The 26,260-nt window shown below is 47.0% G+C and overlaps 1 protein-coding gene across 3 annotated transcripts in view; it reads right to left on the bottom strand.

Annotated features, from left to right (window-relative positions):
- RNF121 (ring finger protein 121) overlaps positions 1-26,260 on the bottom strand; it is a 98,671-nt gene that overhangs the window by 17,323 nt on the left and 55,088 nt on the right. For 2 of the 3 annotated variants that reach the window (XM_003129616.4, XM_005653660.3), the window contains 3 exons: positions 14,901-15,055; positions 10,847-10,954; positions 8,174-8,294 (listed from right to left, as the gene is read on the bottom strand). In XM_003129616.4, coding sequence (XP_003129664.1) covers positions 8,174-8,294; positions 10,847-10,954; positions 14,901-15,055 — 384 coding nt within the window. The remainder of the gene's footprint in view (positions 1-8,173; positions 8,295-10,846; positions 10,955-14,900; positions 15,056-26,260) is intronic. The other variant, XM_005653662.3, reaches the window with a different exon arrangement.

Below are 26,260 nucleotides of genomic sequence, written 5' to 3'. Positions count from 1 at the left end.
AGGTCAAGAAGTCTGGCTCAGCTCTGGCACTGTGTCCCTGCACAGCCGAGGAGCAGAGGGACACGGCTGCTCGCTCTGGGCCACAGCAGAGGCAGTGAAAAGAAGTGGGAACGCGCCAACTCAGGAGATGGCTGCGAGCTCTGCGGAAGGGCTGTTCCTCAGATCGTCCCGGAGATCTGCCCCAGGATACGGGGCCCAGGGACCCAGGATGGATCAAAGCGAACCTGGATGAGGTCACGACAGCAGCCGGAGGAACACCCAAGAAAAAGCCCACTAGGCCCCGAGCTCCTGGAGTTCTCCCCACGAGCTACCATGGCGACAGGCCAGCAGAGTCAACTCCCATCATGTTTCAACAAAGTTCTGTCAACCTAGGAGGGCCCAGCAACCCCACGGCAACGGTATCAGGAGGCTCTGAGGCTGAGTGGGGTGAAGTACATTCAGGGAGGCAGATTCTGGTTTAGCCTCCAGAGCCTGATGCCACAGTGGAAAAGCCTCTAAGGACCAGAGAGTTTGTCAGGATTAGACAGCATTTCCATCCTCTGTCACTTACTGTCTTGATGATCTTGAGCAAACCACCCAAATTCCTCTTTCCTTCCATCAGAATATACTGGGCACCTAGTAAGTACCGGCCACTGGACTATGTCCTTGTAAGAGAAGGCTAGAAAAACAGACACCTGGCCTCTGTTCTCACGGCACCTACAGCTGGGGAAACTGATTATTTAAACAAATAAATATTTACATAAAATGAAACTAATTATTTAAAAATGTTTAAAGTATAGTGGATTTACAATGTTGTGTCAATTTCTGCTACGCAGCAAAGTGACCCAGTCATTCATATAAATGTATGTATTTTTCTTTTTCTCGTATTATCTTCCAGCATGTTCTAGCACAAGAGACTGGATAGAGTTCTCTGTGCTATCTAACAGGAGAGAATTACTTAAATGGCTGAAAGAGGATTTTTAAAAAGGTATTAAAAGGGCTGCCAGAGAAGACTGTGGCGCAGGGGTTTCCTGACTAAGCCTAGGTCTTCTGCAGAGGCCTCCTCGAGGGAGTGGCATTTTGGGCTGAGAGGTGAAGCACGGGTGGGAGGTGGTGCGATTAAAAGAGGCACAAGTGCAAAGAGGAGGTCCTGGGGCACTTGAGAACCTGAAAGCAACCTGAGAGAAAGAGGAAAGCTCACGGCCACATGGAGGGTCTTGGACTTGAAACGGAAGGCGTCTAAAGGCTTTAAGGAAGGAGTGACCTGATCAGACTCGCATTCTTAAAAGACCACTCTGTCTTCTATGGGAAACTGGACTGGGGTTGAGAGCCTGGCTGAGAGACAGTTACCCGCCTTTAAAGATGATGAGGCTTGTGCTAAGGTGATGATGGCCTGGGCTAATTTGATGGCAGTAAAAATGGAGAGACGTGGATAGACTGATGATGCCAAAGAGACAGCGGGACAGTAAAGACCCGGAGTTCAGAAGAGAGTTTTGGATTAGCGATCTGGAAGCCATGGAGAAAGGCAAGGAAATTCTGGGTGAAGAGCAGAGAAGATGGTGGAGACTTGAGCTCAAAGGAACAGTAACACCTACGGGGAAGAAAAGTCAGCAGAGGAGTCAGAAAAATCCAGAGGGACAGAAAGGAAACCAGGACAGGGCAATGTAGCAAAAGCCAAGAGGGAGAAACCTTTTGAAGGAGGAAGGAGTGGGACGTGAGGGCGATCCAGCTGCAACATCGTCACCCCACCTTTGGACAGCGTTGACACGGCTGATCTTGCAGGCTAGGCAGGGGTCCCCTTCCTCCCTCCCCGCTCCACGTGCGTCCCTCCCGAAGCTGCCCGCTCGGTCGAAAAGGACCTTCCCCGATAGAGGAGGACTGTTCTTCGGTCAAGGGTATACGAGTAGCTGCTTCCCTGCTAGAACCTCCAAACAAGCTCTCGAGGCAGCAGTGGTTGAGTCAACTGTGCTGCTAACTGCTGAGACCCGAATCAGTCCACCAGAGTGAGTGACACAGAGTCACTGGTGGGCTGAGTAAGAGTCACTTAAGGAAAGATTGGAATGGGCCAGGGAGTAAGCAAAGGGGATCAAAAGGAAACAGGAGGAGTTCCCGTCATGGCGCAACATACACAAATCCAACTAGGAACCATGAGGTTGCGGGTTTGATCCCTGGCCTCGTTCAGTGGGTTAAGGATCCGGCGTTGCCATGAGCTGTGGTGTAGGTCGCAGACGTGGCTCGGGTCCCACGTGGCTGTGGCTGTGGCGTAGGCCAGCGGCTGTAGCTCCAATTAGATCCCTAGCCTGGGAACCTCCATGTGCCATAGGTACGGCCCTTTAAAAAAAAAAAAAAGGAAGAAAGAAACAGGAACTTACTGTAAGTTTATCTGTGCATGACAGGAAATGGCTCAGTAGCTAGAGCAGAAGGTGGGTCAAAGAAAGGACATTTTTTAACAAGAACACTTAAAAGGTTAATGGGAAGAGCCCAGTAGAGGGAGAAGGTGAAGTCACAGGTGAGAAAGGAAATCAACAGCATATCGGGTCCCCATGCAGGCAGGAGGCACAGAGTCCAGGACGCTTACTCCACTGTTACTGAAGGGAGGAGGAGGAGATGGGTGCAAACAGGGCAGGAGCAGATCGGTGGGTTTGGTGTCGGGAAATGCGAGGATTTCTGGTTGGTCTCTAGTTTTCCAGGTCCAGAGGAGGCAAGGTCATCTTCTGGGAATGAAGGCGCGGGCGCATGAGAGGTTGGAGCGTGGACAAGGTCTGAAGAGGTTATTCCAGGAGGGAGAGGAAGCTCTCCAGATAAGCAGAGTCAGACTACTCCCGGCCTCACACGGTACCGGGAAGACACACTGACAAGTCCCAGCACAGGCACGGGTATGTCACAGGTGCTCAAGATGTGAGTTCTAATCCATACCATGACCATCACAGGCAGTGTGTGCCAGGAAAGCCCTGTAAGCCCTGCTGGCCCACCCTGACGAGCGAGGGGACGGATACCCAAGGCCAGAGAGAACTGGGGGCAGCCTGAGCTGGCTCCTGGTCAGTTCAAGCAGATGATTTCAGAAACACCTGTTGAAGAACCGAATAAAATAGCCATTTCTAGAATGATGGCAGAGGAGATGGCATATCACAGAGTGGTCTGAGATGACTTCAGACAACAGATGCATCAAGAGAGAACTGGCAATTACTTGTGATTTATGATTTGCCTATGTCTTGCTCTATGTGCTGATGAAGATACAAAGACAAATCTACAAGGGTCCTGTGCTCCAGGTGATTGCAGATATAAAACATGTGGTTTCACAGCACAGCAGGACTGTAGAGTGGGAACGTGATGAAAGGAACTATCGCCAGCACGTACTGAGGGTTTGCCATGGGCCAGGCTCCCGTGCAACGTGCTTGACATTAATGCAGTGGCTCCTGACTGCAGTTCTCGAGGTCTGATAATATTAGTACAGCTAAGAAGAAAAGATCAGAGAGGTAAAGCCACTTGCACAAGATAATACAGATAATTAAAAGTGGAATAGAACTTGAAACCAGGTCTGTCTGACTCTAACCCCTTAGCTCTTTCCACTAACTACTTCAAGTCAGAGGAATGGGTGGCGAGTCCTGTCCTCACAGGATCTGCGGCTGCCTAAGACGCAGGAAGCAGTGGATCTGGGCACGGGACCTTGCTCAGGAGGTGGAAGTTGTAAGGTGGGACATCTGGCCCAATGCAGCACAAACTGTGTTACCACCCTGCCTGCCTAACCATTCTCGCAGAGGAGGAACCCCAGAAATAAGCTTCTTTCACACTCTTCCACTCCCCCATCCCCACCCCAAGACAGCTTTTGGGTATGAATGGAAACTGTTCTGACTGGCTGTCACAAGCTTATGACTTCACAGTAACCAGCTGGAAAAAACAGACACCATCCAAGATTCCCTTAAATCAACCTGACCCAACAAAAGAGCTATAAATTTCTCCACGTGAGGCAACACAAAGAGCCGTTCTACACTAAAAGAGTAGTGTTGAAGAGTGCAAAAGGAATTGAGAGTGCTTGTTAATGCAATTATAAAACCTCATGGTTTTACTTCCAGGAATTGTGAAATTAATCAATCACATATCTTTTTAGGTCAAACCACTCCCAGAGGGGGACCAAGAGATGAATCAGATCTAGTTACTGACCTGATACAGCTCTAAAATCAACTATGACCCTCTGGGATAGAAGCTGTGATTCCGAAATGTACAAATGACTAGGGGGAATTCCCGTTGTGGCTCAGAAGGTTAAGAACCCAACTAGTATCCATGAGATAGCGGGTTCGATCCCTGCTCTCACTCAGTGGGTTACGGATCCGGTGCTGCTGTGAGCTGTTGTGTAGGCTGCAGATGCGGCTGGGATCCCGCATTGCTGTGGCTCTGGTGTAGGCCGGTGGCTATGGCTCCAATTAGACCCCTAGCCTGGGAACCTCCGTATGCCACAGGTGTGGCCCTAGAAAAGACCAAAAAAAAAAAAAAAAAAAAAAAAAAAAGAGAGAAATTCAGGTTGTTGTGGCTCAGGGGCTCAGGAGTTCCTGAGCAGACCAAGGCCTACTTGACCAAAGACTTAGGCAGAAATGAGAGACTCCCAGGATCCTCAGGGGTGGAAAGAACTGCAGGTGGTGCAGTCTATCCTTTACCCCATGCTGCAGTCTCTTCCCCCACGTCGCTGCCTGGTCTCATCTGCTGGCATCCTGAGCCCTGGCCGAAGGCCTGTCATGACGTCTCAGCAGTATTTGCTAAGAGTGCTGGAAAACCACAAATGAATGAAGTCCTGGTGACTTACCCAGTACCATCGTAAGCCAGCCTAGCCTTCCTATGACCCCAAGATGGGAGACAGAAACCTGCTTGTCCATAGTCAGGGTCAGCAAGGTCACATACTATTGGACAGGAGTTTTCAGAGTGACTCCTCTGAAAGGGAAAGCCATTCTCAGTGTCAGGTACCTAGGAAGAGGTAGATCCTCATATAAGACACCGAGATTCGGAAGCCTGGCCTGCAGTACAGGGGAGGTGCTGCATTATTCTTTTAGGTCTAGGCATCTGGAGGATGGCAGCTGTCTAGACATGGATTCTAGGTGGTGGTGTTAAGATGACACCAAGGATACAGAGGTAGGCTGAGAGGTGGATGAGGCAGGGCCAGAAAGCCCTGAAAAGCAGACAGCCTGGTAAGTCAGATTAACTTCATTTGAAAACTCACAGTTCATTTTCCTGTTACCATCCTCAACCCTTTAATAAAGCCCAAAGCGACCATTTGATTCTTATGTTCCCGTGCTAACGGGCACAGGGAGGTTATGTGGGTTTCTTCTTAGGTGGTGGCTGTGACCAGAGAGAGTGGGGGTCACTAGTAAGACCCCCAGAAAGGAAGGAGAATATGAGGGGTCAAGAGCTGGTGCTGCCCAGAGGCATTCTCTACCCTAACAAGAAACTCTCCTACCAGGTCCCTTGGTGATGCTGGGACTTATCATTAAGAGGGATTAATCTTATGAGGGATTATCAGTTAAAATCACTGGAGCACCCAACACTTCTTCCCAAGAGCACGGAAAGAGGCCCAGCTCATATTCCCTTTTGGGGAGGCCAATGCGATACTTCTATCTGCTAGAGAAGCTAACCTGTGCGTCAGTTCTGAGCTCAGTTCCTTTTGGGCAGAAGAGGGATTCTGAGGTTGGTTATTAGGGATCCGCCAGAGGGAATACAGGCTCAGCTTAAATTGGCAGCTGATAATAACTGTAAAATAAAACTGGAAACGACCCCGGAAAATCAGAGAATTGGTCCTGTGAAAATGGAACAAGGAGAAAAACAAATCACTAGAGGGTAAAGGACGGGATTCTGGCAGGAGTCACTCTGAAATGCTGCACAGAAGCAGTCCCCGTAGCAGACAGCTGCTGTTGACAGTGACGTAAGTACCTGGCCAATCCAAGGGGTGGAAATCTCTTCTGGGAGTGAACTGACTGAAGAAAGAGCTGAAGTCTACACAGGTAGGGAGAAACAGTGAAATGCTGCCTGAAACATGAGACAGTTGTTCAGAAAAGAATCCAAGAGGCTGTTTATAAAGTGACCCAATACACTTTGTTTTCGATTTGATTCATTATAGGAAAAATAAAAAGAGTCCCAAGATTCTGAGAAACAAATTTGTAGACCCAAACTGTAACCTGATTAAAGTTACCCAGGGGAACGGCTGAGTCTTCTGCTTAATGTGAAATGCCCTAAGCCTACCAGACCATGGCACAGGTGAGGTCACACAGTGGCACTGACATACCCATCTGCACAGCTAATAGGCCTCTACTCGCAAAACTGCCTCAGACTCAGCAGGACTTCCTGACGTGCCTCCCACGAAGTCAGTGCCAAGGCATTCCTGTTCTCATCAACTGGTCTCTGTCACTACCTGCTGCCTAACAGCCAGGCCTTATATCTGGATGCTCCACGAGAACCTGCTCCCCTGACATCTTCCGAGGATTTCTCTCTGACCCACCAAACCTCGATGCAGCAAGAACGTAATGCCCTTCAGCTCTCACTCCTCAGACAGAGCCGCCCTATTCCAGCGCAGAACTGGAGAACTGCCTACTAAACGTGGAAATAGTCCTTCGTGGGGTGGGTGCCAATGGGATGATACTGAGATGGGTAACACTTCTGGACTGTCTACACAATTACGAAAAGAATGTGTTACTTTTATGAACAGCAAAACAACAAAGACACATCTCTATCTTGAAAAAAAGAAACAGGGACACGGACTTGGCTTTCTTAGGTGGGCCGTTACTTTACCCATATTTGGGCCTGCAGAGACCCCGCCCGGTCTTCAGGTGGTCCTCTGGCCTCATGTCCTATCTCAGCGAAGAGTGTGCCATCCAAGGGGTCGCCTGCGTCAGCTGGGATACCCCTTCTGTCCTTCACATTCTCCCCTCAGTCTCCAGAACCAATCACCATCCAGCTCCTACCAAACTTGCCTCCAAAACACTTCCCAAACATCAAACAGCTTGCTTCTTTCCCTCCCTTTCCATCGTCTCTACTCTGACCCGAGTTTCCTTCATCCTCCCCAGACTAGTGCAATCGTCTCTGAAATAGTCTTAGTGGGTCACTCTGCTCCGTGGACCCCTCTCTGCTCTGTTCTCTACCTAAGCAGCCAGAAGGATCTTTTCAAAGTGCAAACCAGATGTTGTCATTTTCAATCTTAGCCTCCTAGTATTTTTAGTATAAAAATTGCTTTTTATAGTCTAGCCTCTGAGTGTTTCTCAGACACTTCCACTATCATTCAGCCCTACAGCCACGTTGGTCTTAGTTCCTCAAAATGCTCACCCTTTCCCTCACTACGGGCCTCTCACACATGCTATTTCCTCTACCTGGGACACACTTCGCTTTTCACTTCATCTGGTTAACTCCCACTCATCGTTTAGGTCAGTTCACTCGTCGCATCTCCAGGGAAGTCATCTTTGACCCCAAGACTAGGCCAAATGCCACAACTACATGTGTCCATAGTATCATGAACCTTCCCTTCAGAATATTTGTTAAAGTTATAATTTTTAGGAATTCCTATCCTGGCGCAGCGGAAACGAATCCGACTAGGAACCATGAGGTTGCAGGTTTGATCCCTGGCCTTGCTCAGTGGATTAAAGGATCCAGCGTTGCCATGAGCTGTGGTGTAGGTTGCAGATGCAGCTCGGATCTGGCATTGCTGTGGCTCTGATGTAGGCTGGCAGCTGTAGCTTCGATTAGACCCCTAGCCTGGGACTCTCCATATGCCGCAGGTGTGGCCCTAAAAAGAAAAAAAAAAAAAAAAAAAAAGTTATGATTTTTAATAATATAATTTAATAATATATCATATAGTAAATCAAATTAAATCAAATCATGGTAAGTCAAATATATGACTGATTTGTGTTTTTATTATTTTAATACCCATCTCTGTCATTAGACAGTAGACTTCATTTGGGCAAGAACCGTATTTATTTTTGTACACCTTTGTAATTTCCACACAAACATAATGCCCAGGCACATAGGAGGCATTAAAATATGCTGAATATTCAATTCATCAAATGAATTCTCACAACGGCTTAGAGTTAAAAATCCCAGGGTATGTCTGAACACTTTCTATACATACCGCTCACATCCGGAAGCCATTTGTATGGCTCATCTCTATCCTGAACTCTTGGGAGGCGGCAGGAAGCAGCATTAAGAGCTCAGGTGAACTCACCCCTATGGTAGACGCCATGTAGTCTGCACACATTTCTGCAAAGTCTCGCTCAAGAACACCATAGTAGAGGCCATAGAAGAGGAGAGAAATGCCAAAGTCCATGGCATCTTCCGGTTTGATCCTGGAAGGGAAGCAGCATGGCCTGTGAGGCCTGCCCTGAGACTCAGCTGCTCTGGATCTCTACGCTGGGGCACATGAGGCAGCGCCTAAAGTTGGAAGCCTCAAGAAATGGAGTACGTGTTAACAACATAAAACCAAATCCAGCCTGTTGTTTGTTTTCATATGGTTTGTGGGCACTACCTGCGCAGGCTAGGACTGGGAACTGTGACCAGGCTAGGGTACCCCCTTCTGCCCCCTTCCCCACTCTGTCCCCAGGTTGGCCTCCTCTGAATGCTGACCCTGCCTTGCAGCTGCCTAGAGCCTGCTCTCCTTGGCACCTATATGCTGGGGGCTCTACTACTGGCAACCGCTGGACACTAAGCACTGGAATTTTCAGTCTGGAAGTTGGCAACTCACTACACTAAACCGCCTCCCCTGCAGCCAGGTGCCCACACTGAAGTGGTGGAGCCCTCCAACAGGAGGGCCTGGGTGCTGCTGGCGCAGAGTGAAAATGATCCCAGTGGTCACCAGTCCCATCAGGTACCGTCTTTGAGAATGTCCCATCTGATGGCAAGAGGGCACAAGCATGCCACCATCTGAGACAGCCCATCAACAGGGTGGACCAAGGGAGGCGTTTCCTCTCATGTTCTGTAAGTACCTACATACTACCCTAGATCTTGCCTTTTGTACAACAAAGCCTAAAATATATATATTTTTTAATTTATTTATTTTTAGGGCCTCACCTGGGGCATATGGAGGTTCCCAGGCTAGGGGTCTAATCGGAGCTGTAGCCACCGGCCTACACCACAGCCACAGCAATGCCAGATCCAAGCCGCGTTTGTGACCTACACCACAGCTCACAGCAACACCAGATCCTTAACCCACTGAGGGAGGCCAGGGATCGAACCCACAACCTCAGGGTTCCTAGTTGGGTTTGTTAACCATTGAGCCACGAAGGGAACTCCAAAGCCTAAAATATTTATTACTTGGCCCTTTACAAAAAAAGGTGTACCAACAACAGTTTTAGAAAAGAAAGATAAAGTTACGTAGTAAATATATACATACCGGTTACCATAAAATTTTAAATTGTATTTATACATACTTTGTATCATATCATCAAAGTTAAATTTTGGTCCAAGTCTCCTTACTAAGAAGGAAAATACGCCTATAATATTAGGAAGTTTGTTTCACTAATTCCAGGGACGAATAATTCACAGACTTGAGTTTTTAAAAGCTTATTACAGAAAACTGACTTGGTTAAAACACTTGTAACATTTGCTGAAACAGGAACTGTAAGTGTATCCTTAATGTTGTAAATTACACTTATCTTAGAAAGTTGAATTTGCCCATTAACCTTGTAATATTTAATCTAATAACTAGACGTCATGATCTTATTCCAATTAGCCTAATAAGTAGCATGAAACTGGTCCAGAGTCTCCATGATGTTTGCCTCCTTCTACGGTGTGCACGTCAAAGACGCTGTAATTAGGAGTTCCAGCTGTAGCTCAGAAGAAATGAATCCAACTAGGAATCACAAGGTTGCAGGTTTGATCCCTGGCCTCGATCAGTGGGTTAAGGATCTGGTGTTGCCATGAGCTATGGTGTAGGTTGCAGAGGCAGCTCGGATCTGGCATTGCTATGGCTGTGATGTAGGCCGGTGGCTGTAGCTCTGATTCAACCCCTAGCCTGGGAACCTCCATATGCCGTGAGTGAGGCCCTAAAAAGCAAAAAAAAAAAAAAAAAAAAAAGGAGCTATAATTCTAGAATAAATACCTTTAATGCAAATGTTTGACTTTTACTTTTTTTAACCACGCAGATTAGGAAGTTATCTAGAAATAGTCTTGGTTTTCTTGGATGAGATGTACTGACTCCACACTGATAAATTCCAGTAAATCTTTGTGGAACCTGTGAATTCTTTCAGCCTGTGCTACCCCGGAAGAAAGAATTCCATGGGTGTCCTCTCAATGCATAAAGAAAGACTTACTCCTTTCAGGTTCAGGGACTCCCGCCTTCCGTGCACGAGCTCTGGGGAGGCCAGTGGTCATGAATTCAAACTTGAACCTTCAGTCTCTGCTTTCAGTGCATCGCCCAGGTTTGGGGTTCCTCACAGCCCACAGCCTACAGCCCCATTAGCTCAGCCAGGACACCGCATTTCTACCCTTCTCTGCCCTACCGACTCACTGAACCCTCCAGTCCCAGAGTCCACGATTAGTTAGTTGGCTTCTGCCTTGACTGGAGGTAGAGGGGACCTGTGTGTTGATACAGAGCTTATGACAACATGAAGCAAGAGCCACGTGATGCCTGTTTTTGTTATTATACTTTTCCACTAAAATATAAATTCTTGGAAAATAAAACCAAGATTTGAAACTCTAACTCTGTACTATTCAAACCTTTTCTCTTTGTCAGCACAAATCATGGAGGCCCCATCCCCCCCCCCCTTCCACAGCCCAAGTCTCCTCCCCTGGGTGCCATGGCCCCCGCGTTCATACTCAGGACTTGCCCCAGGTACAAGGGCACCTCTCACCAGTCTCTCCTGCCCAAACACTAGCAAAAACAAAAGTAAAGGGTACTCACTTGAATAATAAGTTAAGACCAAAGAGAGTAAACATGACAGCCATGTAGCCAACGATGCCAGTGGCATAGCTGATTTTATAGATCAGCAGGAACCATTTATAAACCAACCTGGAAAAAGGAGAAAAAATTAGTACAGCTGACACAGAAACACTTGCCCAGGAGCCTCTGAACCTCCAGACTCCCGTCTTTTCACATCAATGAGGACACAGGCTTACAGGACTTTTATTGAGCAACTTCAGTTACTGCACAAAGCTGGTCACTCCCTCACCTGCAAAACACCTCTACATACCAGGAAGGGAGTACCTTGTATTTTCCTCGTCTCAGGCTAAGCGAGGAAAAGAGAGCCTTGAAGTTTCAACTTCAAAGGAAATGCATCAACACTACATTAAAAAAAAAAAAAAAAAAAAAAAAAGTAGGAGTTCCCATTGTGGCTCACTGGGTTAAGGACCAGACATTGTCTCTATGAGGATATGGGTTTGATCCCCAGCTTTGCTCGGTGAGTTAGGAATCTGGCACTGCCACAAGCTGTGGCATAGGTCTCAGATCCGATGGTGTTGCCACGGCTGTGAGGTAGACTGCAGCTATAGCTCTGATTGGATCCCTAGCCCAGGAACTTCCATGTTTGAAAAAAAAAGAAAAAGACAAGAATATGCATGGCTGACCTCAGAGAGCTGTGTCATCTCAAATTCAGGTTAGTTGGATAAGGAAGTGAAAACTAGTAAATATAGCTATGCTCAGAAGGAAACAAGTATTCTTGGGAGTTCCTCAAGCCTCGTCATGGCTCAGCAGTTAATGAACCAGACCAGCATCCATGAGAACGTGGGTTCGAACCCTGGCCTCGCTCAGTGGGTTAAGGGTCTGGCGTTGCCATGAGCTGTGGTGGAGGTCGCAGACGCGGCTCAGATCTGGTGTTGCTGTGGCACAGGCCGGAGTCTACAGCTCCAATTGGACCCCTAGCCTGTGAACGGCTATGCCGTGGGTGCAGCCTTAAAAAAAAGGAAGAAACAAGTATTCTTGTCAGGAAAGAGAATTGCAAGGGAACATGAATAAGAGGCAGAATTACCTACAGGCTTTTGTAACCAGGCAAAGCTAATCTGAATACTGCTTTGCTCCTATCCACAGGCCAAAAATAAGGTGACTAATGTCTAATGAATCAGTTTCAAAATTTTTTCCTCTTCCTGGAGGAGAAGGAGTAAGGAAGGAGGCGCTCAGTACCTTTGAACTGGATGTATGAGTGTGACAGGGGTGGGGGGTTCCCCTGTGATGGTTCTGAAGGAGGATCCCCAGAATCCAATGAAAAGCAGGGTGGAATCTGGCTGGCTGACTACTGATTCAGAGAGAAAGATGGTTCCCAGAATGTACTAGAGCCTTTTAAATGCTATGGAGGTAGGTCCCTGATGTCAGGGGCCATTCTTCTACCTGTGAGGAAAGCTAAGGAGCAACCGAGCAATCTACCTGGCTCCTGAAAGCTGACTAGGTTACTGCCAACGCCGCTGGACCCCAGGAGGACGCGCATGGTCCCTCCCGGCCGTGGCTGAGCAAGGGGTGAAGGGCCCCATCACCCTGCAGTACCTGCCCGCAAAGACCACATGCAGCTCCATTACCCAGGGTTGTGCTGTTCAGATGGGAGTGAGACACAGCAGAAAGGATATGGAAGTCGAAGTAGAACATGCATTAAGTGAGGTTTAGTAGCTGGGTGACCTCAGATAAGGCATATCAGCCCCGAGAAGAGTTTACTTATTTATAAAACAGGAGCCCCCCCCCCCTTTTCTCACTGGATTGTACAGAGCCCATTTCCTGGTGTATATGATACATGCTCAAGAAATTTAGATGGTCATGAAAATGCTTTGAAATTGTAAAGCACGGGAGTTCCTACGGTGGCTCAGCGGTAACAAACCCGACTAGTATCATGAGGACTTGGATTCAATCCCTGCCCTTGCTCAGTGGGATAAGGACCTGGCGTTGGCTGCAGACACAGCTCAGATCCCGAGTTGCTGTGGCTGTGGTGTAGGCCGGCAGCTATAGCTCCAATTCAACCCCTAGCCTGGGAACTTCCTTATGTCATGGGTACGGCCCTAAAAAGACAATAAAAAGGAGTTCCCGTCGTGGATCAGTGGTTAATGAATCCAACTAAGAACCATGAGGTTGTGGGTTCGATCCCTGGCCTCCCTCAGTGGGTTAAGAATCCAGCATTGCCGTGAGCTGTGGTGTAGGTCGCAGACGCGGCTCAGATCCCGTGTTGCTGTGGCTGTGGTGTAGGCTGGCAGCTACAGTTCCAATTAGACCCCTAGGCTGGGAACCTCCATATGCCGTGGGTGCAGCCCCAGAAAAGACAAAAAAAAAGGAAAAAAGAAAAAGAAAAAAAAAAAAAAAAAGAGAATGAAACTGTAAAGCACTATCAAGTGTTGGTTGTTATTATCAAAAAAACCCTCCCATGTTACAGGTGTATTTTCAATCGCTTTGGTTCCATCATTTAGTTCAGTGTAGGAGCTGAAACTGTTTATTACTTGATGACTCTTAACATGCTTTATTACACGTCTTCATAGTACCCTACATGAGGCAGCAATTAATACCACATTTTTTAGGGATAAAGAATTCGAGATTCAGGAGTTGCCACTGTGGTGCAATTGGGTCAGCAGCGTCTCTGGAGTGCCGGGACGTGGGTTCAATCTCCAATCCCCAGCCCAGCACAGTGGGTTAGGAATCCAGCACTGCCATAGCTGCAGTGTAGGTTGCCATTGCAGCTTGGCCCTGATGCCTGGCCCAGGAACTCCATTTACCACTGGGAAGAGGCGGGGGGGGGGGGGGGGGGAGGGAAGGAGGGAGGGAGGGAGGGAGAATTCAAGGCTCAGAATTGAGCAGTCATACAGCTCATATAAGTAACAAGCGGCAGGGCTGGAGTCTCCAAATCACATCCATCTAGCTGTGTATTCTCTGATGGTTCTTAACGCAGAGTAAACTACCCCAGCCAGAGAGGGGCTTCTGGATCACTGACCTCTCCTTGAAGATCAGTTTTACTTTGCACAATGAAACGGGCACAGGGCAGGCTTACAGTGAAGTGGACAGAGGCGGTGCGGGGAAAGTGCAGGGTGCCACTTAGGAGACCCCTGCAGTCCCAGTTTAGAGGCTGGCCAGTTTCACTGTTAGGCTCTCCTGGATCTGCTGCACACGTGTGCCTCACAGCACTTACCAACTGCACTGAAACCGCTGCTTTTGCACCCATCTCCTCCATTAACTGAGTACTCCTGGAGGGCAGGAACTATGTCTTATCCCCGGCTCTGCATCCCCGGCACGCTGCACAGGGCCTGACACATAGCAGGTGCTTGTTGAATGAATGGAAAAAATCTTTCTTTCTGTCAAGTACAGATATTAAATGACCTCACAACCTGGTTGGGAGGATTAAATGAGAAACGCATTTGGAAATACAAAGAATTACACAGGCAGGGGCTGCTTATGACCAGAGGAGGAGGTATTGTTTGCTGGGAAAAAACTGTAAATTTGCTGAGATTCATTCATTCAACAAAAATTCACAGAATAGGCTACTATGTGCCATGCCCCGTGGCAGGGCCTGGAGTTAGAGCAACAAACAAAATGGATGTGGTTCCTGATCTCACGGTTAGTTTAGTGGGTGAGACAGATACCCAAAGAATAGTTAGTTATAAATTGTGATAATTCTATGAGGGAAAACTACAGGGCCCCAGGAAGTACAATCAGAAAATCGAATTTAGAGATCAGAGGAGGGTTCCGAGAAGAAAATAACACTCAAAACGAGACCACAGTGACCAGGATTTGCTTACTTATTTTGTTTGCTTTTAACAGAAACAGGCCTTGCTGTAAACCACAAGGTAAGCTACGGGGAAGCGCTTGGGGGGGTTTACTCTGTGAATGGAGCAGGTCCCCAATCAGCTTGTCTAGGTGGGGCTCTGTGCCAAGTAACCCTGGCAGACAAAAACTGCCTTTTTTTATTCGGACCCCACCCCCTTTCCCATGCATCCCAACCCATGGGTGTCAGGAATCCTGGCTCCTTCCCATTACCCACTACCTACATTCTCACCTTGGAGTTGTCTGTACTAGTGGCTTTCGAGTGGCTCGGAAGGTGACAAAGGCTGTGACGGCGGAGAACAAGACCCAGATCACTAGAAACCTCCACCAGTGCAGCTTCACTGTGAAATAGAGGGGAACAACCCACATCTGAAAGAGGGTCACCATCTGAAATACAAACACAAGCACTTCAGCTCCAGCCAGCTCCCGCGGCAGCTCTGTCTGCAAGTCCGGGGGGCCTCTTCTGTGTTCCATTTCAGCCCGATCCTCTCCTACGCTTCCAATTTGGATAAGAGCACTTCCTACTGACCCAAGTTAGAAACCTGGGACCATGCCTGATGCCCACTTTTCATCCTCCGCCCAGCTGTGTATTGTACAGAGTCCGTCCTTCCCATCCCTGCCCTACCTCTGCTGTCTCCTTGCATTCACTGTCCCCCCGCCGACCTGTCCTCTCTGGGAGCATCCATTCCCCTGCTGAGAACCCCCTAAGGGGCCCCGGTCCACAGGACAAGGTCCAACATCCTTAGCCCGGCAGTCAATCCCCCACAGTCGAGCCCCAGACTACTAATGCAAGGACACCTCCCACCCCTCCCCATGCCGGCAGTGGCACTGCCCCCGCCCCGGGCTGCATCATCCTGTCTGCCTTCCCTTTGGCCTGGCCTGGAAGTATCACATCCAACACACACAAAACCTTCCGTCTCCTTTCCTTTTTTTTTCCCTTTTGTTTTTAGGGCCACACTGCAGCACTTGGAGGTTCCCAGACTAGGGGTCAAATCAGAACTACAGCTGCCGGCCTACGCCACAGCCACAACAACGCAGGATCCAAGCTGCATTTGCGACCTACACCACAGCTCACGGCAACGCCAGATCTTTAACCCAATGAGTGAGGCCAGGGATGGAACCCACATCCTCATAGATACTAGTCGGATTCATAAACCGCTGAGCCACAGCGGGAACTTCCAGTTTCCTTTCTAGGCAGGCTAAGTCATGACTTCCTAGTGTTCCCAAAGCATTTGCTTTTCTACATCATTACAGTGCCATCATAGCGAGAGTATGATTTAAATTCATTCTCTTCCTTAATGTATGCTCCTTGAGAGCAGTGACAGGCCATATGGCTCTGATTCCTCTCTGCTAGGAAACTGGCCCCTGAGAATCCTCAAGGAGTGTAGCTGAGTAAGAGGAAAGCAAGGCTAGAGCCCTAAGACGGAGGCACGGTTCTGTTTTAAAAAGGGTCTCTTTTGCTTTCTTTCCTTTGGATCTTTACCTCAGACTTGTTAGCTGAAGCATTCCAAGGGTATAAAAACGATTCTAACTCAGAAGTTCGGACTCATCCCAGTCTGCCGCCCTCCAACGCCTCCTACCCCCCTCCCTAACCACTCGGTTTTCACTAGGTGTCACTCTTCGCAGGTGAGTAGCAGGTGTAAAAAAAGATAATTAGCACTTAATGGAGGTTTTCTTCCTGATGTCATCAAAGGAAATGAAAAAATTATTTTTTTAAAGGGCAGTGGGTGGGTGGTTATAGAGAAGAATATAGCAGCTAGTTCCCTAAAGCTCTATAGAAAACATTTTGAGAAAATATTTACTCTTGGGGATTTCTAGACTAGTGCTGCCCAGTCAAAATATGAATTGCACATAGAAATTTAAGTTTTCTAATAAAAACTTTTAAGTTAAAAAGTAAAAAGAAACATATTAATTTAAAAAATATATTTCATTTAACCCAATGTATCTAAAGTATTATCATTTTAACAGGTACCCAATATAAAATATGAAATATTTTACTCTTTTTTTGTACTAAGGCTTTATAGTTGATGTTTATTTTATTTATTTATTTATTTTGCTTCTCGGGCTGTACCCGCAGCACATGGATGTTCCCAGGCTAGGGGCAGAAATGGAGCTGTAGCTGCCGACCTACACCACAGCTCATAGCAATGCTGGATCCCTGACCCACTGAGCAAGGCCAGGGGTTGAACCCACATCATCGTGGATACTAGTCGGATTTGTTTCCACTGCACCACAATGAGAACTCCAGTGTTTATTTTACGTTTATGTAGTATCTCAAAAGAGACCAGTCACATTTCAAATGTTCAACAGCCACACGTGACTGGTGACCCCAACACTGGACAGTGCACCTTAAAGCATCTTTTTTGGTGTTTAGCTCTCAGGCGCTACTGCTCTTTTACAGACTGCTCTGTGGAAAGGAAAAGCCTTAGTGTGTGTGTGTGTGGTGTGTGATTTCAGGTATTAAAGAAAAGAAACAGACGGTGGAAGACAATGGTGAGTGGCTACTCTGCTTTAGAGCCTCCGGCTTTAGAGCTGTTTGCCCACTGGTCAGTGAGCTGGGTAGCCTCAGTACCAATTCTACTGTGCAGGAATCCCCAGTTGACTCTGACTGAAGCCTTCGAAAATATTTTGCCCTTACGAAAAAGTGCAGAAGCACCAGGATGTAGCAATGAACGGCCAGCTGTGTAAAGCTCCAGGTGACATTCTGGAGGATCATGGGAGGAGACCAGGAAAAGACGTCGCAATAGACAAGGGCACGATATTTAAACTAGGGGATAAGGCAACCACGACCCTGACACCAGAAGCGAGCAGATGAAGGTAGGTGTGGAAAGAAGGGCTGTTTAACAGGCTCATGGGGTGCTTACAAGACAGTAGGCCCAGAGGCTAGAGAAGAATTAAATCACAACGGTCTGGGCACACATGTCCCCTCGGAGAGAGAGCAGCGATTCCCGTGCCCTTTCAGCCTTTCCAAAAATGCGGCTGCTGCAAAACCACCGGCCTGCCCAAGCAGCCTCTTTCCCACTCCCCATCAGTCACCACAAGCATGTTCTGGGGGGAACCTAGTCAAGATAACTGGCATATCTGGGTGCAGCGGGAGGCAGAGGACCTGGTTTCTGTTCTGAGGTGAACAAAGACATAATTAGGGTTAAGTCTGGGCATCAGTTAAAAAGGAAAGAACTTTCAGAATTCCCGTCGCGGGTCAGTGGTTAACACATCCAACTAGGAACCATGAGGTTGAGGGTTCGATCCCTGGCCTCGCTCAGTGGGCTAAGGATCTGGTGTCGCCGTGAACTGTGGTGTAGGTCGCAGACGCGGCTCGGATCCCGCGTTGCTGTGGCTCTGGCATGGGCCGGCGGCTACGGCTCTGATTAGACTCCTAGCCTCGGAACCTCCATGTGCCTCAGGAGTGGCCCTAGAAAAGGCAAAAAGACCAAAAAAAAAAGGAAAGAAATTTCAGGCCTGAAACTAAGGGAGTAAAGCTACTCATGAAAAAATGGCGGGCGGGGGGGGGGGGGGGGGCAAAAGGGAAGAAAGAAAGGCATTTAGGGACAAGATTGGGCTCTTAGAAACCAGATGGCTCAGCAGAAGCCCAGCAGACCAGCTCTTCTGCCTCCAACTCATTAGGCCACTCTGAGGAGGGCCCTTCTTCTTAAAGGAAAGGTTTGACTTGATTTTTCCAACCGCTTTAAGTTCCAGCATGCTAAGATTCGGTCAGGCAGCCTTGTATCTATCTGATTTCCTAGGTGAGTGAAGGCGGCACTCAGGCATTCATTCATCCATCAGGTATTTACTCCGCATTTAATGGGAAGAGGAACGCAGAAATAAACATGACCACTGGTCCCTGTCCTCAAGAAGCTAACAGCCTAGCAGCAGCAGAATAACAAAAATGAAACCTTTATTGTAATGACTCCATGAATCTTTAGACCCTCGCTAAAGAAGACGTACAAAGAAATCACTAAGGGACAAATGAACAAAGTAGAATATGATACAGTGCAATGACCAGAGATTTTAGAAGGAAAGAGATCTAGATATGAATCCCCATGTATTGTAAATAGCTATTTACAATCTATCCTGTGGCTATTTACTATGTTACCTTAGACAAGCCACTTAACTCTAATAAGCCTTAGTTTTCTGGATTGTAACTGAGGTTAACAGTATCTACTCCATCAGGCTATAGAGACTGTGAGCTAATGCATGGAAAGCTCTTAGAACAGTGCCTACAAGGCAAACACTTAATATAAGTAATGTAAAAAATATAAAGTAAGGATTCAATACAACAGCTCTTACATTTCAATGGCAACAGCGTATATTAAAAAAAACCCAGCACAGCTGCACAGTAAACACTGAGTAAATAAGAGCTCTTATTACAGCTTCACATGATCAAAACCTCATAAAGCTACATGTATAAGGGGGCAAAGATTACAACGAGGTAACCAATCAGCATATTAAAAGTGACAGGAGTTCCCGTTGTGGCTCAGCAATAATGAGTATCCATAAGGACGCAGGTTTGATCCCCGGCCTTGCTCAGTGGGTTAAAGGTCCAGCATGGCCGTGAGCTGCAGTGTAGGTCGTGGACGTGGCTTGGACCCAACATTGCTGTGGCTGTGGCGCAGGCCAGCAGCTGCAGCTCTGATTCGACCCCTAGCTTAGGAACTTCCAAGTGCCGCAGGTACAGCCCTAAAAAGAAAAAAAGAAAAAAAAAGAGAGAGAGAGAGCAAGAGATGGCGTTAGAGGAATTTCTTTATAATATTTAATTTGTCCTTTTCCAGAAAAATAAATGATCCCCAAATCCAAACTAAGGATTTGAAGCCACTTTAACGTATCAAGACACTGCCCATCAGGGCAGGCCTGTAATCCAGATTCTGCTCAGGGCCTGGATAGCAGCTGTGGGGTGAAAGGCCGGGGCGATAGTCTACTGTGGGGAAAACGCTAAGTCACAGTTTTGCTTGGTTAATTTGTCTGTGTCTACTGTAGTCTTTATTGGCATTCTGTTTCATTCGTTAAGGAAGGTATAGGTATCTATCCATTCAGCTGGCCTGGCAACAAATGGCGCCACCTAGTGGTAACATATGTGGTTCAATCATTTGCTCAAGGAAGTTATCTGTACTTGATGCTGCGGAACTGCCAGGGAATCGATGCCAGCAAGGCCACTACCAGAAAAACCAAGGCAACATTACGCTGTTTAACTACAAATATAACCAGAATGAAGGAGGCAGAAGCTCTACTGCTTTCTGCTCTGTCTGAGCACCCTTGGGCCGAGGTCAGGTCTGAGGACCGCAGTGTACAGAGAATATCAGCGAATAAATATGACCCTAAGGGAGCAGTCAGGATCACAAGTGGTCTGGAAGGCCGATCACATAAGGAGCAGGTAAAGGCGCCGGATATTGGGCCTGGACAAAACTACAGGAAGGCATATGGCTATTATCTGAAGATTATCCAGAGGCTCAGCAAGCGGATAAGAGTCAGCACAGTCTCTGTGACCTGCAAGACCCCACATACTGCTGGAATACCCTACAGGGCAGAAACGCGGTTGGCAATTACCTCTACCACACCCCCAGCAAATGGTCAACCTTGCCACCTGAAACCGGCCCTCCAATGATAGCAGATGTGCTAGACAAGTCCCTGGTGCTGACCTGAAACATCTGCCTTTGTCTCCCTTCTGCTTCTGAGTCTAATTCTAGTACTTCAAGAATAAGAGCACATTTACCCTCTGTTTCTTAAGCCTACTCTCCTAATACCTATAATGAACCCTTTTTTCCCAAGTCTTCTTTCCAGGCAAGAGGCATTTAAGCAGTGAGCATTTACTGGACACCACGTTGAGGACTGGGGAAACCTCCTCAAGAACTTAAGTTTCTGAGTAGAAACAAGTAACTATAACACAGTATGCTAAGCGCTACAATGGTGCAGGCCCTGCTGGCCCAGAAAGTGCTTCCCTCCACATGGAGGGGTCATGGAAGAAGGCGACCTTTCTTCTCTGTGCCGACGGTCCAACCGCCACTGGTGGCGAAAGGCATCGTGATGGGTGTTCCAGGATGTGCTTGAGAAGGTACAACTGTAGCTGAGACATGAGCCTAACGAAGAAGGCAAAGCTCAGAGGAGGCTGATCACACGCCGGGTTTTTATTCTAGTCTGAGGAGACAAGTCTTTCTTTCTCACAGAGAAAGAAAGTGGCACCCCTTCCCATCCGGGCATTCTCTAGCCACATTCTAGCAACCCTCCTCATGTCTCGGGCTGAGGAAAATCTGTAGCACTTTCAAAATTGCCAGGTAGGAGATCTTGCCGCCATCCATTCCAGGAGGGACTAGCAGTTCAGGGCACAGGAGTCTGAAGAGATCCTGTATCTGGTAACAGAGATGACGAAAGCTTCCCCTTGGAGATCTTTAAAAATAGGATTCTTTTCCAGGCATAAACTTACATCCCTGAGGGAGTTAAGGAGTGAGTAAGATCAGACTCCCCAAACAGATGATGAAAACTGAGCTACAGAGAAGCCCAACAGCAAGGCTGGCCTGGGCTGGGCTTCCAGGCTGCATCTTCTGTGCCCTGAGTTCTGCCTCCCAGCATCACTCACTAAGCTGAGGAGGAGGGATGACCTAGAGCAAAGGGGCACGGTTGTGAAAATACCTGAAATCCCAGCAAAGGACTGGGGCCAAAGTCACTAAGAGGAAAAGTCGGGGGCGGGGTGGGGGGAGGCAGTGTTAGAAACAGAAACGACCACGGCAGAACGGACGACAATTCTTGAGGCTTTTGGAAAGCCAAGTGCTCTATGGAAAGAATGCTGAACCAAGAACCGGATTTCACGTCCGGCTCTCCCATTCAAAAGTCACTTCAGAACTCTGCACTTTAGTTCACCGATGTGAAAAATGGAGACAAATCCAATCCTATTTTATTTGTTGTAAAGTTCCAAAGAGAGAACAGATGAGAAAAACAAATTCAATGCTATAAGCAATTTGTGGTACTAGAACCACTGGTGCTGTTATTAAAAAGAAGAGCTGAAATTTAAATACAGGAAAGAGTGCGATGGTTGCTCCCAGTAGCAGTTAAACTTCCTCTTCTCTGAACTCCTACATCACAGAGAAGTTTGATACTTTTCAGGATGAAACCAGTAGGTTGGGTTACTTGCTCATAATGTCACAGCTGACAATATCCACACTGCTCTAGGTCCTAGAATCTAGGACGGTGTTTCTTTTCAGGGGTGAATTGTCTCCCCAGGGGACATCTGGCAATGTCTGGAGACATTTTTGGCTGTCACTGGTGGGGGAGGGGTGTTGCCGCCATCCAGTGGGCAGAGGCCAGGGATGCTGCTCAACAGCCCGCAGTGCACAGGAGAGCCACCTGCCCTCTCACCCGCCCCGATCCCCGCACCCGCCCCCGCCCCCAAAATAAAAGAATCATCTGGCCAAAACGTTAATACCCTCCCTACTGAGAAAGCTGGTCTAGGAGAAGAGAGCTAGTGTTCTTCCACTTAGTGATCAGGGTGCCCAGTGGAAGAGCAGAAAATTTTATTCAGTTTGAGAGGAACAGAGCTTCGTCAATTAATTCCATCATTTCTTGGTATGCATAGCAGCATTTTTGGGAAAGCTCTGACAGCTCATCTCCAACGGGTCCTGTTTCTACTCCTCAACAACAGTCCCAGGGCCTCTCCTTTACACGACATTCTCCAGGAAGCTGTTTTGTTTTCCTTCTTTTTTTTTTTTTTTTTTTTTGGATTTTCTAGGACTGCACCCGTGGCATATGGAGGTTCCCAGGCTAGGGTTCTAATCTGAGCTGTAGCCACTGGCCTACAAGCGGGATCCGAGCTGTGTCTGCGACCTACACCACAGCTCATGGCAACACTGGATCCTTAACCCACTGAGTGAGGCCAGGGATCGAACCCGCAACCTCATGGTTTCTAGTCAGATTCGTTAACCACTGAGCCAGGACGGGAACTCCTGTTTTCATTTTTAACTCCCATTCCTCACTCCACAGATGTTCTCATGTGTTTATATGTATTACTGGCACTGTGTTGTGCGTCTTTCCATGGGTTACGTTTTCTCCTCAGTACGACGTGTGTAAGGTCACAAGTCGCCATGGGTGCTCGGGGTCATGATGTGCACCCACACCTCACCTTTTAATTCAGAGGCAGGTCTCCAGATGGCCCCCAACTCTTCCGTTAAGTGCCACGTTAACATTTAAACGAACACTCTCTCTCATGTCCCATCAGGATATGGCACAGGGCGCTTAAATATTCCATCCGGCTGAACAGCGCCAGGTACTCTCTGCGACGCCTGCCCAGGCTTGGCGCCCACACAGAACGCCCAGGGTTCCTACAGCCTCTGACCTCTGCCAACCCTCGGAAACGTACGGCGTTCTGGTTTCTAACCAATCAAATAAAGGGATGACTCGTTTTAGTGTTCACTTTTCTAACTACTACTACTGACGCTGAGCATCTCTTCTTAGGCTTGATGGACTTTTGGGTTTCCTCTCCTATAAACTGCCTGTACCTATCCCTTGCCCATTTTTCTATTGGGAGTTGCTGTCTTTTATCTGTTGATTTGTAGGAGTTATTTGGTAGAGTCTAGATATTAATCTCTGGTTTTTTGTTCTTTTTTTGTTTGTTGGCAGTCTCACAGCACATGGAGCTCCCGGGCCAGGCCAGGGATCAGATCCAAGCCACTGTCACGACCTAAGCCGCAGCTGTGGCAATGCCGGATCCTTAACCCACTGTGCTGGGCTAGAGATCAAATGCGCATTCCCAGTGCTCCCAAGACACCGCAGATCCCATTGTGCCACCGTGGGAGCTCCTGTGGTCAGTTTTAATCACTATCTCCCTCTCTGTTATCAGCTAACTTTGTCTACATTATCCTTTATAGAACAAAAAATCCTTAATTGTAATATAATCAAATTTGTCAAATATTTACCTTATTTGCCTTTACTTCATTAACAGTATAATTTTGCTTTCATAAACAGATCTTTAATCTATCTTTAATTTCTTTCTGTATGCAGTGTTATACAGGAATTAAGTTGGGTTTTTTTTTTCTTTTGGTCTTTTCAGGGCCGCACCTGTGGCATATGGAGGTTCCCAGGCTAGGGGGCTAACTGGAGCTTCAGCTGCCAGCCTACGTCACAGCCACAGCAATGCCCGATCCAAGCCATGTCTGCAACCTACACCACAGCTCACAGCAATGCCAGATCCTTAACCTACTGAGTGAGGCCAGGGATTGAACTCATAACCTCATGGTTCCTAGCTGGATTCTTTTCTGCTGCGCCATGACGGGAACTCCTACAGGAATTAAGTTTTAATTTTTCCCCATATGGTGAGCCAGTTTTCCCAACACAATCTACTTAACCGTGACTATTTTCCTACTGGTTGGTGATTACACCTTTACTGTATATTACGTCCCCATTATACAGGGATCTTCACTCTCTTCCTCTAGTCTGTCCATTCTTGTCGTATGTCCTGCTATCTGGTAAGTTAAGTCCCTGTCTTGGGAACTGCTTTCTTTCTTGCCTAAATTTTTGAACTTCAAGTAGGCGGGAAAAAAGAATTTATCAGAATCTCTGGTTAATAAATTTTCATCATTAGTTAACGCATGAACCACTTTTGTTTTAATTTTTAAAAATTATCTTTCATTGTGGTGAAAGAAACCACAAAATTTACCATCTTAACTATTTTAAGAGTATTCAGTAGTGTTAAGTAATTCTCACTGCTGGGCAGCAGACCTCCAAAAAGTTTCCATGTTGCGAAACTGAAACTCTACACCCATCAAACAACAACTTCCCTATTCTCCCTTCTCCCCCAGCCTTTGGCAACCACTACTCTACACTCCATCTGCATAAATCGGACCACTCTAGGTACCTTGTATAAACAGAGGACAAGTGTAAGAATCGTCTTTTTATCACTGGCTTATGTCACTTAGCGTAATGTCTTTCATGTTGAAGCATGTGACAGGAGTCCCTTCCTTTTTAATTATTTTTAAATAACATGACAAATAACTGAATGCACCACTCAACAGAAGAACTGGAACATCTAAAATTCCTTACATTTAGCCATGTCCTTTTTTCTATCCTATCCTCCAGTCTTCTAAACAACAGTACTCTATCCTGAATACTGATTTTATCATTCCCTTGCTTTTTAAAATATGGCCTTATCACACACATACACATTTCTAAAATACACTGTTTAGTTTTCATTGTTTTTAGCTTTCCATAAAATGTACCAAGTTATAATTAGTCTTCTGAGATTTTTTTTCACTCAATATTATATTGCTAAGATTCATCCTGACCATTTTCTGTAACTTAGTTAATTATCTCATGTTACTTTATATATTTGTATATGTATTATTTTATGTTATATGATATTCCAATGTGTAAATATATCACAATTAACTCATCTTCTCACCTACACATGAGTACAGGGCCATTTCAAGTTTTTGTTATTACAAATGGTGCTGATAGGAAAATTCTGGTACATCCTCCCTCCTGGGATGTGTGTGCAAACTTTCTCTTGGCATTTATCTAGGAATTAAACTCCTGGATCACAGGCAATATGAATATTCAATTTAATAAACTTTCTCAAAGTGACTTCTACATGAAGGAAGCCATAGAAAATAATATTAATGGATCACCACTCTAGCACAGGGCTAAAAAGGATAAAAGAAGATTTATTAATTGAACAAATCAACAGACATCAGGGAGGAGCAGGGACAAAGTGGGAGGTAGAGGGACTGGGTGTGAATCTTGCCTCTACCAATCATTGGTTGAGTGGGACTCAGCTCATCTCTTTGAGCTTCAGTTTCGATCCATACAATGGCAAAAAGAAAACTACTCATTTCATCAGCAAAGTATTTGGCATGTTACAAAGTACTCAATAAATGGTAGCTGATGTTATTAATTATGTAGTAATGAAGTTCATACTTTAGAAATGGTCCAACTATGTTTCTGCTCTGCTTCTCCTCCTCAGAGCCCATTTTTAGCCTAGAGTAGATTTGAGGGTGAGGGGTCCCCCAAACTGTTGGCTACAGCAAGTACCTAAAATCTGTCCAGGCAGGGAGAAGAACTTTAGATGCACCGGGAAGGACTAACAAGATGGACCATCCAGAGAGATGGTGGAGTAGAAGGACTGGAGCTCATCTTCTCTCATAAAAGCAACAAAGTACAACCAAACGCTGAACTACTACCTTCAACCAAACAGACTGCAAACTATCAGGAAAGATGTCCTACTCCAGAAGACAAAGCGGAGGCCACATCATGATGGTAGGAGGGACGCTTACACAGCATAAGCAACTCCAGGGGGGCAGCCCACAGACTGGAAAGTAACTGTATCACAGAGACTCACCTAGGGGAGTGAGAGTTCTGAGCCCCACATCAGGTCCCCACACCTGGGGATGTGGCATTTGGGAGAAGGACCTCTGAAGCATCTGGCATAGAAGGGCAGTGGGGCTTGTGTGCAGGAGCTCCACGGGACTGTTGGAAACAAAGACCCCATTCTTAAAAGGTGCACCCAGGCTTTCATGTGCACTGGGCAACAGGGCAAAGCAGAGGCTCCATAGGAATCCGGGTTGGACCTGACTGCAGTTGTTGAAGGATCTCCTGGGAAAACAGGGGGTGACTGTC

The sequence above is a fragment of the Sus scrofa genome, chromosome 9 (genome assembly GCF_000003025.6).
Source record: "Sus scrofa isolate TJ Tabasco breed Duroc chromosome 9, Sscrofa11.1, whole genome shotgun sequence".
Lineage (NCBI taxonomy): Eukaryota > Metazoa > Chordata > Mammalia > Artiodactyla > Suidae > Sus > Sus scrofa.
This window is presented reverse-complemented; position numbering and strand designations above follow the sequence as displayed.